At 39.3% G+C, this 13,834-nt stretch overlaps 1 protein-coding gene across 5 annotated transcripts in view; it reads right to left on the bottom strand.

The window, feature by feature from the left end:
* Window positions 1-13,834, bottom strand: part of TARS3 (threonyl-tRNA synthetase 3) — a 78,007-nt gene that overhangs the window by 17,210 nt on the left and 46,963 nt on the right. For all 5 annotated transcript variants that reach the window (XR_004184977.1, XM_021940922.2, XM_031668288.1 and 2 more), the window contains exons 13-15: window positions 9,345-9,482; window positions 5,410-5,487; window positions 5,226-5,326 (exon numbers count right to left, since the gene is read on the bottom strand). Coding sequence is in view for 4 of the 5 variants with exons in the window: in XM_021940922.2 (XP_021796614.2) it covers window positions 5,226-5,326; window positions 5,410-5,487; window positions 9,345-9,482 (317 nt within the window). In the remaining variant the exon portion in view is untranslated. The remainder of the gene's footprint in view (window positions 1-5,225; window positions 5,327-5,409; window positions 5,488-9,344; window positions 9,483-13,834) is intronic.

Raw genomic sequence — 13,834 nt, 5'->3', positions numbered from 1 at the left:
AGTCTAATCATGAGAAATATATTAGACAAACTCCAATTGAGAGACAGTCTACAAAACACCTGACCAGTGCTCTTCAAAATTGTCAAGGTGATGAACAAGGAAGGACTGAGAAACTGTCATGTATCAAAGGAGACTTTGGGATAGGTTGACTAAATGCAAACTGGTATCCCTGAGTTGGATCCTGGAATAGCAAAATGACATTAATGAAAAACATGAAATCCAAATAAAGTCTGCAGTTCAGTTTATAATAATGTACCAATGTTAGTTTCTTAGTTTAGAAAATGTAGCATGATTGTGTAACATGCTAACTTTAGTAAAAACTGAATGGAAGATATATGAGAACTCTTGTACTATCTGTGTAACTTTTCTGTCAATCTAAAATTATTCAAAAATTAAAAGCTAAGTTCCAAAAAGTAAGTTTTTCAATGCACCAATTACAAGAAAGATTGTCATAATAGATTTTTTAAAAGCCAAGACACAACAATATGCTGTCTAGAAGAAATCCACTTTGCAGATTAAAAGCAAAAGGATGGGAAAAGACATAGATATACCATGTGTGCAAACATGAATCGAAATAAAGCTGGCTGTATTAGTGTCAGACAAAGTAGACTTTACAGCAGAAATATCAGGGATAAAGAGGGACACTGCATGTTATGATAATGGAGATAAAAGAGTAAATTCACCAAGAAGACCTAAAAATCCTAAATATGATGCACCTAACAACAGAGCTTCAAAGTACATGAAGGAAAAACTGAAAGGCGAAAACTACAAGTCCACAATTACCACTGGAGACTTCCACACTCCTCTCTCAGTCATCAATAGGAAAAAGATAAAATCAGTAAGGATGCAGAAGAACTGAACACCACCAACAATCAACAAATCTGACTGACTTTTGCAAAACATTACACCCACCAACAGCAGAAAACACATTCTTTACAAGTACACCTGAAATATTCAAACCTGAACACATTTAAGAGCACTGAGACCATACAAAATGTTTTTTGACCTAGTGGGATTGAACTAGAAATAAATAATGAAAGATAACTGCTAAATCATCAAACACGTAAATATTAAAAAACACATTTCAAAACAATCCATCAGTGAAAGAGGAAGTTTCAAGGGAATTAAGAAAGTATTCTGAACTGAATAAAAATGAAAACACAAGATACCAAAAGTTATAAGATATGTCTAAAGCAGTACTTAGAAGAAAATTTATAATATAAAATAAGGGTCAGCAAATTATGGCTTATGAGCCAATTCCAGCCCATATCCTGTTTTTGTAAATAATTTTTTTTGGAATACAGCCACATTCATTAGTTTATGTATTGTCTATAGCTGCTTTCCCACTACAGATGCTTTCCCACTACAATGACAGAGCTGAGTATTTGCAACAAAGATTGTATGGCCTACAAAACCTAAAATGTTAACAACCTGGACTTTTATAGACTGTAAGCCTCTGTATTAAATTATATTATAAAAAGAGATAGGCCTCAAGTCAACAATCTAAGTGTCTACCTTAAGAAATCAAAAAAATAAAAGCAAATAAACCCAAAGCAAGCAAAAGGAAGAAAGTAATAAAGAACAGAAATCAATAAAATTGAAAACAAAAATAGAGAAAAATCAGTGAAATTAGAAGTCAGTTATTTTAAAAGATAAATATAATTGATAAATCTCTAGCCAAGCTATACAATATATATATATAAAACTATATTGTAATATTACTAATATTATGAATGAAAGGGGAGATATTACTATAGGCTCCACAGAAATTAAAAGTATAGTATGGTAACATTATAAACAACTCTATGCATATAATTTTGACAACTTAGATGAAATGGATTAATTCCTTGGAAAGAACAATCTAAATTTTACCAAGAATAAATAGGTAACATGAATGTTCTCTATCTGTTCAAGAAAATAAACTCAGGCTGAGCATGATGGCTCACGCCTGTAATCCCAGCACTTTGGGAGACTGAGGCAGGAGGACTGGTTGAGGCCAGGAGTTTGAGATAAACCTGGGTAACATAATGAGACCCCATTTCTATAAAAAATTAAAATTAGCCGGGCATTGTGGTACATGCCTGTAGTGCCAGGTACTAGGGGGGCTGAGGTGGGAGGATCGCTTGAGCCCAGGAGTGTGAGGCTATGGTTAGCTATCATCACACCACTGCGCTCCAGCCTGCATGCCAAAGCAAGACCCTGTCTCAAAAATATAAAATAAATATAAAAATAAAATAAATACAATAAAATTTAAAAAAATAAAATAATAAACTCCAAGTTTAAAATCTTCCCAAAAGGAAACCTTCAGTACTAGATCGTTTCAATGACAAATTCTACCAAAATTTGAAAAATAAACACCATCAATTCTGCATAATCTCTTCCAGAAAACAGAACAGTATAGAATACTTCCCAGCTCATTTTATGGGGCCAGCATACTCAGATACTAAAACCAGTTAAAGACAGTACAAGAAAAATACAGACCAATATCCCACATTAACATATGTGCAAATGTTCTCAACAAACTATCAGGAGATTGAATCCAGCAATATATAAAAACAATGACACAGCATGATCAAGTGGATTTTATCTCAGCAAAGTAAGGCTGGTTCAATATTTAAAGTAAATGCAATCTATCATATTAATAGGCTAAAGAAAAAAAATCACATGATCATATAAATTGATGCAGAAAAAGAATTTAACAAAATTCAACATACATTCATAATAAAAACATAGAAAACTAAGATACAGGGAAACTTTTAAATTTGATAGATAATACCTACAAAGGACCTGCAGCTAACATTACACAGTAATCAATGATGAAACATCATCTGCTTGTCTAAGAATGGGAACAAGGCAAGCATGTCTGCTCTCATCCCTCTCATTTACCATAACACTGGAAGCTCTCACCAGTGCGATAAGGCAAGAGAAGGTCATAAAAGTCATATATCAGAATGAGGATCACTGAGGAAAAAAAGTCATATAAATCAGAAATGATGAGTTAAACTGTCCCTATTTGCAGATGGCATGATTGTCTACATAGAAAATCCCAAGAATTCTTAAAAAAAAAGCAGAAAACCTTCCTAGAACTAGAAAGTAAGTTCAGCAAAGTCTCAGGATACAGGATCAGCAAAAAAAATCTACTGTATTTCCTTATACTGGCAATGAACATGTGGATGTGAAGATTGAGAATATAAAACCACTTACAATCACTCCAATCACCCCGAAGTGAAATACTTGGACATTTCTACACCTACATCTACTTCTGCATCTAACAAGATAGGCATAGGGCTTCAATGCTGAAAGAAGGTCATGGATTAAAATAATTAATGTAGTTAAGATGTCAATTGGAAAACTATCCAAACTGATCTCTAGATTTAATGCAATTCCAATAAAAATTCCCACCAGAATTTTTTGTAGACTGTATTAACAGCCAAACAATTAGAATAGCCAGTGAAAGCAATTCTGAAATAGAAGAATAAAGTATTCACATTACCTAATTTTAAGACTTCCTATAAAGTTACAGTATTCAAGACAGCACAGTATTGACAAAGGGATAATCAGTGGTTCCATAGAACAGAATTTGTAATCTAGAAACAGACCCACATATATATGTCCAACTAATTTCTGACAAAGATACAAAGGCAAGTCAATGATGAAATAATGGCCTGTTCTCACATCATCTGATGTGTGGACAATTAGACATTTAGATGCAAATGAATCTTGACCTAAATGTCACATGGCACCCAATGAACTCAAATCAGATCTTAGAATTACAAAACTTTTGATATAAAACATAGAAGAAAATCTTCATGACCTGTACTTAGGCAGAGCTTATAGATGTGATGCTAAAGCATGATCCATAAAAGAAAAAAATTGAGAAATTAAACTTTATTGAATTTAATAACTCAGGATGAATGGGAAAGTAAAGATATTACAAAAAATGAAAAAGCAAGCTACAGACCAGGGTAAAATATTTGCGAATCATATATTCCTCCAAGGGCTTGTATCTAGAATATATAAAGAATTCTCAAAACTCAACAGTAAGAAAACAAATCACTCAATTAAAAATTAGCAAAAAGACTTTGGCAGACATTTAACCAAAGAGGATAAATGAATAGCAAACAAGCACATGAAAACATGTTAACATCATTAGCCACTAAAAACATGTAAAATCAAAACATAATGAAATACTACTACATACCTATTAGAACTGCTTAACAAACAAAACCTGACAATACCAAGTACTGGCAAGGATGTGGAACATCTGGAACTCTTTACACATTGCAGGTGAGAATGCAAAATGGTGCAGCGACTCTGGAAAAACAGTTTGGCAGTTTCTACAAAGTTAAATATCCAATTATCATATGACCCGTTCCCAGGTATTTAACCTAAAGAAACGAAAAGTTCTATTCACACAAAAACCTACACACTAATACCTACAGCAGCTCTATTCATAATCACCAAGAACTGGAAGCAACCCAAACACCCTTAAATGAGAGACTGGATCCACAATGGCTTACTAGTCAGTGATAAAAAGGAATAAGCTAGCAATATATGCAAAACCATGGATGAATCTCCACAGCACTGTGCTACGTGACAGAAGCCAGTCTCAGAAGGCTCTATACTGCATGACTCCATTTACATGACATTCTGGAAATGGCAAAACTATCTTGATGGGGAACGCATTAATGGTAGTCCGGGGTTAGGAGTAGGAGGAATGTGTGACCACAAAGCAGCAGCACAAGAGAATAACAGAATCATAATCATTAAGCTGTACACACACACACACACACACACGCAGAGAGAGTTAATTCTACTCTATGTTCTTTTTTTTTTTTTTTTAAAGAAGTTGTTGGCTTACAGTGATAAAATTGCCTTTTTTTCCCTCTGCTTTTTCAAGAAAACATCTCATCCTTAAGACACAGACCCAATGCCAGCATTTTGTGAAGTCTTCCCCTCTGTAACTCAGGGTGAGTCAGCAGCCTGGATCGTGTTTTCATGGCACTTTGTTCATATCTCTACGCTCATGTTTAGTTATGTTCCTCCCCCTACTAGACCAGAAAATTCAAGTTGATTCCCAACTGGATTATGATCAGGTAAACAAATATATATTGAGTGTATAGTACATATACTAGACATTCACTAATGTTTATTTCTGTATTGCTAATACTCAAATGACAATTAGAATATTAGTACTATAATATTTATCACATTCAATCACTCACCTAACATATGTGAGATTAAATCTAATAGGCAGTTGGAAGTCCAGCTGAATTGTAGCACATTGATGGTATCTGCCAATAGCATCCTTGATTTTTATGTCAATCTACAAATTAAATAATGTTTTCTTAGAGAGGGTATTTATTTTTCTTTTAAATTTTACTTAAAAGAAGCATATGGTCTACTTACTTTAGGGCCATAAAATGCTCCATCACCTGGGTTCATTTTCCATGGTTCTCCAAATTCCATCAAGCTATTCTGCAGTTGCTTTTTCAAAAGAGGAAAAAAGATAAAATTATACATTGTATTTTTTTTTACATACAGCTCACAAAAGTTACTATAACTCTTCATTACAGTCTATGTTCAACATATATTTATTGAGCATCTTTTACATTCAATAAACTATTGAGCAGGGACTACACAGAGATGATTAAGGTGCCACCTGCTCTCAAGAAACATAAACATTTCAACTGGGGAGAAAAGATCATTTATAAATTGTTCCAGTGAATTCCAGGTAAGCATTAGGGAGGGGACGCTTGGTCTTCCTCTTAACACAGGTCCCCTGTGCCCTAAACAACAACCAGCTTCTGCCTCCTGGTGAGGTTCCAAGACCCATTCCCCTTGTAGGTGGGGCCTTGACACATGAAAAAGCAGGAAAGCCTTGATCTCACTCCCTCTTCCACTCTGAGTCTGGGTGGGTAAGAAGGCCAAGAGGGCAGGCCTCGCTACTTCTTTTTTGCCTTTCCTTCACCTCTGCACATGTCTGGGAGGGTCACTTATAATTTATAGGGGTATGGGAGCATGAGGCTCTACTTTTGTCTTCAGCCTAAGCCACTACATGCCTTCAACTTAGCTTGTAGTGAAGATGTTCCACATTGAAGGTGAGGGTGCAAGTGTGTGTTAATGAAAAATTTCCCAGAGTCTTCCAGTATTCCCATGAATCCAGCTTCCCTGGGAAGCACGTGGGCATTCCTAAGTCCTTGGCCAAAGTACTGCCAAAACACGAGCCAAACTCCCATCATCGCCTCCATCATACTGGTGCCCATGAGGGGGCCGATTTTTGGGAGTGACATGCCTCATGGGGAAATCAAAGCAGTGGCAGTCTTAAGGCCAAAGCTGCCATCATCAAGAAAGCTGACTCCTGGAGTCCTGGAAGCCTTTCCTAGGACCTCAGTCAGGATATGATCTTGAGAGAGATGGAGATTTTATTCCTGGGATCCTGAGAGTGTCCCACATAGGCCTGATCTTACAGAAGCAGCTTCTTTTCTACTTAGGACCAGAGGAAGCCACCCCCATGGAGACATTTCCTGGGACTGGAGGCCATGCTCCCCTGTTCTACTCTGTTTCTAAAAGGAGAAGGAACACAGGTTTCCTTCTCATGTTTCCAGGACAAATGAGGCCCTCCTACAGCAGATACCAAGTGATGGAAAGAATTCTGGGGACTGCAAGAGGCTAAAAAGCCACGGAAAGGCCAAGTTTTGGAGAAGAGGATAAAGCAGGGGTCACTGCTGCTCCTTGGGCCTTGGAGGACACAGAACAGGAGGGCACAGTAGGAGCTGCCAGAGCCAAAAGAGCATTGCATTCATGCAAGATGTGTCTCTTTCAAACTGTTTCAGACACTTCTGAAGACAAAATATTTAAATGCTCATTTCAGTGATTTCCAGGCCAGGGTTAGATATTTGAGAGAAATATCCCCAAAGCAGAAGCAGGTCCAACCAGTCACACCCCTGGGTGACCTCAGGCTTGGTTGCTAACCTATTTACTCCCATCAGTTAAGAAAAGAGCAAAAATGCTGGGACTTCCAGCCTGTCCTCTCCATGCCAGGTCTATACCTGGTCCATCCCTTTTTCAGCTCCCCACACCCCGCCAAACTTCAAATAAATAGAGTAATGACAATGATACCAACACCTAACATCTACTGGGCACTTACATGTGCCTGGCATTATGCCTAACACTCCTGTAAATTATTTCATTTAAGTTCACCACACCCTCAGGAAGTAGGTGTTATCGCTACATCACCACCACCATCACCACCACTGTCTCATCATCACCATTTCATGCTTGATCCTGATGCTTAGAGATCTTCTATGATTTACTCATGGAGATAAAGTACTTTCAGAATTTAAAGTCTGGAGTAAAATGGCTCCAGATCTGAGCTCTGTGTCCTCATTTCCTCTTCCTGCTTCCACATGGCTGTTAGGTAAACTGAGTCTGCATCCTTCCCAGGGTAGATAGTCTATCTCATTTGGCCCTCTTAGTCCATGCAGTGGATGTGGAAGAAGAGCTTAGGGTGGGCACGGGTCAGTGCAGAGGAGAAGGCCCTATTTAGAGCTCAAGGCTAAACTGCTTTTGTGCAGCCTCTGCTTGGCTTCTGTACCTATTAATCATGTAAAAATAATTGTTACACTATTAATCCAGTGCTTCTCTGATTCGTATTTCTTGTATTTGTGTGTTAAGCTCCCATGAGTACAGTAGTCCCCCTTATCTGTGGTTTCGTTTTTCTCAGTTTCAGTTACCCGCAGTCGACTGAGGTCTGAAAATATTAAATGGAAAATTCCAGAAATAAACAACTCATAAGTTTTACATTGTGCACTGCTCTGAGCAGCAGGATAAAGCACTATCCTACTCTGTCCTACCTGGGATGTGACTCATCCTTTTGTCCAGAGTCTCCATGCTGGGTGCACTGCCCACCTGTTAGTCACTTACGAGCTGTCATGTTTCAAATCACCTGTGCAGTATCACAGTGATTACGTTCACATCACCCTTATTTTCCTTAACCATGGCCTCAAAGCACAAGAGTTGTGTTACTAGCAATCTGGATATGCCAGAGTGAAGCCACAAAATGCTTCCTTTAAGTGAAAAGGTGAAAGTTATCAATTTAATAAGGAAAAAAAATCCTATGCTGAAGTTGCTAAGAGCTATGGTTAAAAAAAAAAATCTTCTATCCATTGGGTAAGTTGTGAATTAGTGAAGAAGGAAAAAAAAATTCATGCTAGTTTTGCTGTTGCATCTCACACTGCAAAAGTTCCAGCCACGGTGTATGAAAAGTGCTTAGTTAAGAAAGGGCATTAAATCCCAGCACTTTGGGAGGCCGAGGTGGGAGGATCAGGAGGTCAGGAGATCGAGACCATCCTGGCTAACATGGTGAAGCCCCGTATCTATTAAAAATACAAAAAATTAGCCAGGTGTGGTGGCGTGCGCCTGTACTCCCAGCTACTCAGGAGGCTGAGGCAGGAGAATGATGTGAACCTGGGAGGTGGAGCTTGCAGTGAGCCGAGATCGTGCCACTGCACTCCAGCCTGAGCGAAAGAGCAAGACCCCGTCTCAAAAAAAAAAAAAAAAAAAAGGGCATTAAATTTGTGGGTGAAGGCATGAACAGATAGGTGTCCTAACCTGATTGCCGTCAATTTGGTACCATCCAGGGTTTCAGGCATCCACTTGGCGTCTTATTCCCCATGGATAAGTGGGGACTATTATATTCCAAGGAGAGGAGAACTAATAGGCGGAGCAGGGTATCTGGCCATGACACCATCCTCATTTTTAATAAAAGCGAACACAGGAAATACACTATATCCTTTGTTTATTAAGGAAAAAAAAGCAATGTGATGAGTCCCTTATCTTGGTTTTGCAAAGCTTAGATGTAACGTCTTTGAGCGTGGGTGTCTTCAGACAGACACAGGGCAGGGCATGACAGGACGTGTCTATGAAGGGGACTCCAGCATCAAGTATGCACATCTACATCTAGACCATGCAGCCCTGGGACTCTACAGTTGAACTAAGATGACTCAACAGGCAATGGTTTAAAATAAACCTCACAAACCGAGAGTTATAGCAATCAGAAGATTTCTTTAAAAACCTGAGCCAATTCTTAGTGACCAGCACTGAAAGACTATAAGTAAAAGCCAGATATGAACTTTAAGTGTGAAGCAAATGTAAGGTATTATTATTATCACCGTCACAAAGAAAACGGGATAACCACATTCTACAACCTATACATTTATCCCACAATTTCCAGTTTCAAAATTTCTATTACAAATTATTGCATCCTCCTGCAAAGAAGCACAGCCTCTCAGGTGTTTTCCATATGACTAAAATGAAGAGGAAGTACAAGGTGTGTCTTTTACCTTCTCAGCCTCATTCCACATCTCAATCTCTCCTAGGAAGTTTTCCGGCCTTGTTGACAGGTTTAATTGAAAGGAGAAGCCAAATGTTGAATAAACAGATTGCAAAAACTGCAAACACCCCTTTATTTCTTCTTCAATCTGAAATCAAAGCAAATGAAACATTCAAAAAGAACATCAAATTAAATTCATTTATGTTTTAAAAAATAAATTTCTTCATGCCAGACAGAAATAAAGTATGTTTTTAATGGAGTACAGTTGGTGACCCTGTTTTGGTTGTTCATCCGATCCTGAGTTGAATCTTCATTTGAGTGCTAGGCACATGCGGGCTGGCAGATTCTCCAGGCCAGAGCAGGGAACGGAGGAGTAGGCAAGGGAACTGTACTGTGAAAAGGCAGCGCCACGCACAGGAGAACGGCAAGGAGGGGCTGCCCAGAGGAAGTGAGACTGAGCTGCAGCAGGGGACAAGCAAACGCTCTGCATGGAATGGTAGCTCAGGAGCTCTGTGAGCAGACACCTTGAATTGAAGGCTCAGTGGACACAGGAGCAGACTAAGTCAGGGGCTGCATATGATGGGATGAAGGGCAGAGGGGCAGCGTGGTAGGTGAGCAGGCTAGAGGCAGGCAGGGGCCAGAGAAAATTAAGTGCTTTCAAAGCCAGGCGAATGTATGGATTTTTTAGCCTGAGAACAATGGGGAGGCAATGAAGGGTTTTTGTTTTGTTTTGTTTAAGCAGCGGACTAACATGACCCAATGTGTTCTTTCTTTCACAGTATGTGGAATGAATTGGCAAGATTAGAAGACAGCCCCGTCAGGAAGCTGGCGGAGTCAATTAGGAGCAAGATGATGGCAGCTTAAACCAGAGAGAAGCACCTGAAATGCAGGGAATTTTATGGATTTGAGATATCAAGTCTTTCTTTCATTAACTGCGATGGCTAGTTTCTTGTTTTGTTTTGTTTTCTGAGACAGTCTTGCTCTGTCACCCAGGCTGGAATGGAGTGGTGTGATCCCAGCTCACTGCAACCTGCCTCTCGGGTTCAAGTGATTCTTATGCCTCAGTCTCCCGAGTAGCTGGAACTACAGGTGCTCACCACCACACTCGGTTAATTTTTGTATTTTTTTTTTTTTTTTAGTAGAGAAGGGGTTTCGCCATGTTGGCCAGGCTGGTCTTGAACTCCTGGCCTCAAGTGACTCACCTGCCTCAGCCTCCCAAAGTGCTGGGATTATAGGCGTGACCCACTATACCTAGTCTTTTTTTTTTTTTTTAAGTTCCTGGGTACATATGCAGGATGTGTAGTTTATTACATAAGTATATGTGTGCCATGGTGGTTTGCTCCACCTATCAACCCATCACCTAGGTATTTAAGCCCAGAATGCATTAGCTATTTATCCTGATGCTCTTCCTCCCCCAGCTTCCCTCCGACAGGCCCCAGTGTGTGTTGTTCCCCTCCCTGTGTCCATCTGTTCTCATTGTTCAGTTCCCACTTATAAGTGAGAACATAGGGCGTTTAGTTTTCTGTTCCTGTGTTAGTTTGCTGAGGATAATGGCTTGTGATGGCTGTTTTTAAGTGTCAACTCGACTGAGCTAAGAGATGCCAGACAGCTGGCCACCTTTACATTTATTTCTGGGAATGCCTGTGAGGGTGTTTCTTGAAGAGATGCGCATCTGAATCAGTGGAATAGGTAAACAACTTCCACCCTCCCCAGTGTGGGTGGGCCTCATCCAATCTGTTGAGGGCAAGAATAGAACTCAAAGGTAGAGGAAGGGCAAATTCTGTCTCTTTTTGAGTTGGGACATTTATTTTCTCCTCTTCTCAGACATTGGAGCTCCTGGTTCTCAGGCCCACCGACTCTAGAACTTACACCAGCTCCCTCCTCTGCTCATCCCACTGAGGCTTTTGGCCTCAAACTGGGAGTTATACCATCAGCTTTCCTAGTTCTTCAGCCTTTTTTTTTTTTTTTTTGAGATGCAGTTTCGCTCTTTTTTCCTTGGCTTGGGTGCGGTGGCGCAATCTCGGGCTCCCCCCACCCCCGCCCTCCCGGGTTCAAGCGATTCTCCTGTCTCAGCCTCCCGAGTAGCTGGGATTACAGGCATGTGCCACCACGCCTGGCTAATTTTGTATTTTTAGTAGAGACAGGGTTTCTCCATGTTGGTCAGTCTGGTCTTGAACTCCCAACCTCAGGTGATCCGCCCGCTTCAGCCTCCCAAAGTGCTGGGATTACAGGCGTGAGCTACCATGCCTGGCCTTTCTCCAGTTTTTAATTGGCATATCATGGGACTTCTCAGCCTCCAAAATCAAGTGAGCCAATTCCCGTAATAAATCTCCTCATATATCTATATATTCTACTGTCTCTGTTTCTTTGGTGAACACTGACTAATACAAACATAGCATAAACAATAACTTCCCACATGCTAAGCACTCTGCAGGATGAAGGGAATTCAGGAAAGAATGAAATTACCAGGAAGTAATAATATGTTTAGATACAGTGATCAATAGGGCTTATAGATTTCCTGTTATCAGCTGGGTATGTTGGCTCATTCCTGTAATCCCAGCACTTTGGGAGGCCAAGGCGGGTGGATCACCCGAGGTCAGGAGTTTGAGACTAGCCTGGCCAACGTGGTGAAACTCCGCCTCTACTAGAAATACACACACACACACACACACACACACACACGAATTAGCCAGGCATGGTGGAGCACACCTGTAATTCCAGCTTCTCAGGGGGCTGAGGCAGAAGCTGGGAGGTGGAGATTGCAGTAAGCAAGATTGCACCATTGTACTCCAGCTTGGGTGACAACAGCAAAACTCCATCTCAAAAAAAAAAAAAAGAAAAAAAGAAAAAAAGATTTCCTGTTACCATCCTGCTATTGATTTCTACTTTAATTCCATGGGTTTGGAAAAAACACTTTGTATAATTTCAATTCTTTTAAACTTGTTGAGGTTTGTTTGATGGCCCAGGATATGATCCACCGTAGTTTAAATGTTTTGTGGGCACTTGAACAGAATATGTGTTCTGCTGTTGTTGGGTGCTCTACACAAGTCAGTTACGTTGATTGTATAGCGGAGCTCTTCTATATCATTGCTGATTTTCTGCCTAGTTGTTCTGTTCTTTTTTGAGAGAGGGGTGTTGAAGTTTCCAAATATAATTGTGAATTTGTCTATTTCTCCTTTCAATTTATCAGTTTTTGCTTTATATATTTTGCAGCTCTGTTGTGTGATGCCCACACATTTAGGATTGCTATGTCTCTGCGGTGGATTGACCCTTTTATCATTATATAATCTCTGTCTTGAAGTCTATTTTATCTGACATTAATATAGCCATCCTAGATTGCTTTTGATTATTTGTATAATATTTTACCATCCTTTTACTTTCAATCTGACTTTAGTGTTATTAGTTGGAGTGTATTTCTTGTAGGAAGCATATTGTTGGGTCGTTTTTTTTTCTGTTTTTTTTTGAGATGGAATATCACTGTCGCCCAGGCTAGAGTGCAATGGCATGCTCTCGGCTCACTGCAACCTCTGCCTCCCAAGTTCAAGTGATTCTCTTGCCTTAGCATCCTCAATAGCTGGGATTACAGGTGTGCACCACCACACCCAGCTAATTTATGTATTTTTAGTAGAGATAGGGTTTCACCATGTTGGTTAGGCTGGTCTTGAACTCCTGACCTCGTGATCTGCCTGCCTTGGCCTCCCAAAGTGCTGGGATTACAGGCGTGAGCCACCTCGCCCAGCCTGGGTCATATTTTTTAATCTACTATGTCAATCTCTTTTAATTGGTTTATTTAGATCATTAACACTTAATGTAATATGTTAAGGCTTTATACTGCCTTTTTGTTTCCTTCTTGTTCTCTCTTGTTATTCATTTCTGTTTTCTTTTTCCTGTCTTCCTATGGATTACTTTTAATAATTTTTTGGAATTCAATTCCAATTTATCTATAGGTTCTCTTAGTGTATCTCTGTCTATAGTTTTGTTTTTCAGTGGGTTTTCTAGGTATTATATAACTTATCAGTCTAGATATTGTCACTTTACCAGCTCAGGTGAAGTACAGAAACTTTTATTCCCTTTGCCCTCCCCCATTTATAGTATAATTTTCTTAAACATTTCTTCTACATACATTTAGAACGTCAGAAAGAGCATGTGATTTTTACTTCAACGATCAAACATAATTTAGAAAACGCAAAAGAAGGAAAATATATTGTATTTACCCATTTTTATTTTCACAATCTTTTTCTTCCTAAAGTTCCCTGACTCCTCTTTTCATCATTTCCTTTCTGTTTAGAAAACTTCCTATAGCCATTCTTTTGGTGGGTCCAATGTCTTGATTTCCTCTCAATTCCTGAAGGGTATTTTCTATAGACATAGATTTCTGGGTTGAAAATTCCTTTTTCTTTTTTCAGCACTTGAAAAGTATTGTGCCACTTCCTCCTGGCCTCCAGGATTTTTTTTGTTTTTGTTTTTTAATGAGAAATTGCTTTCAAATTGTTTTTCTCT

This window comes from Papio anubis, chromosome 7 (genome assembly GCF_008728515.1).
Source record: "Papio anubis isolate 15944 chromosome 7, Panubis1.0, whole genome shotgun sequence".
In the NCBI taxonomy this organism is placed as follows: Eukaryota; Metazoa; Chordata; class Mammalia; order Primates; family Cercopithecidae; genus Papio; species Papio anubis.
This window is presented reverse-complemented; position numbering and strand designations above follow the sequence as displayed.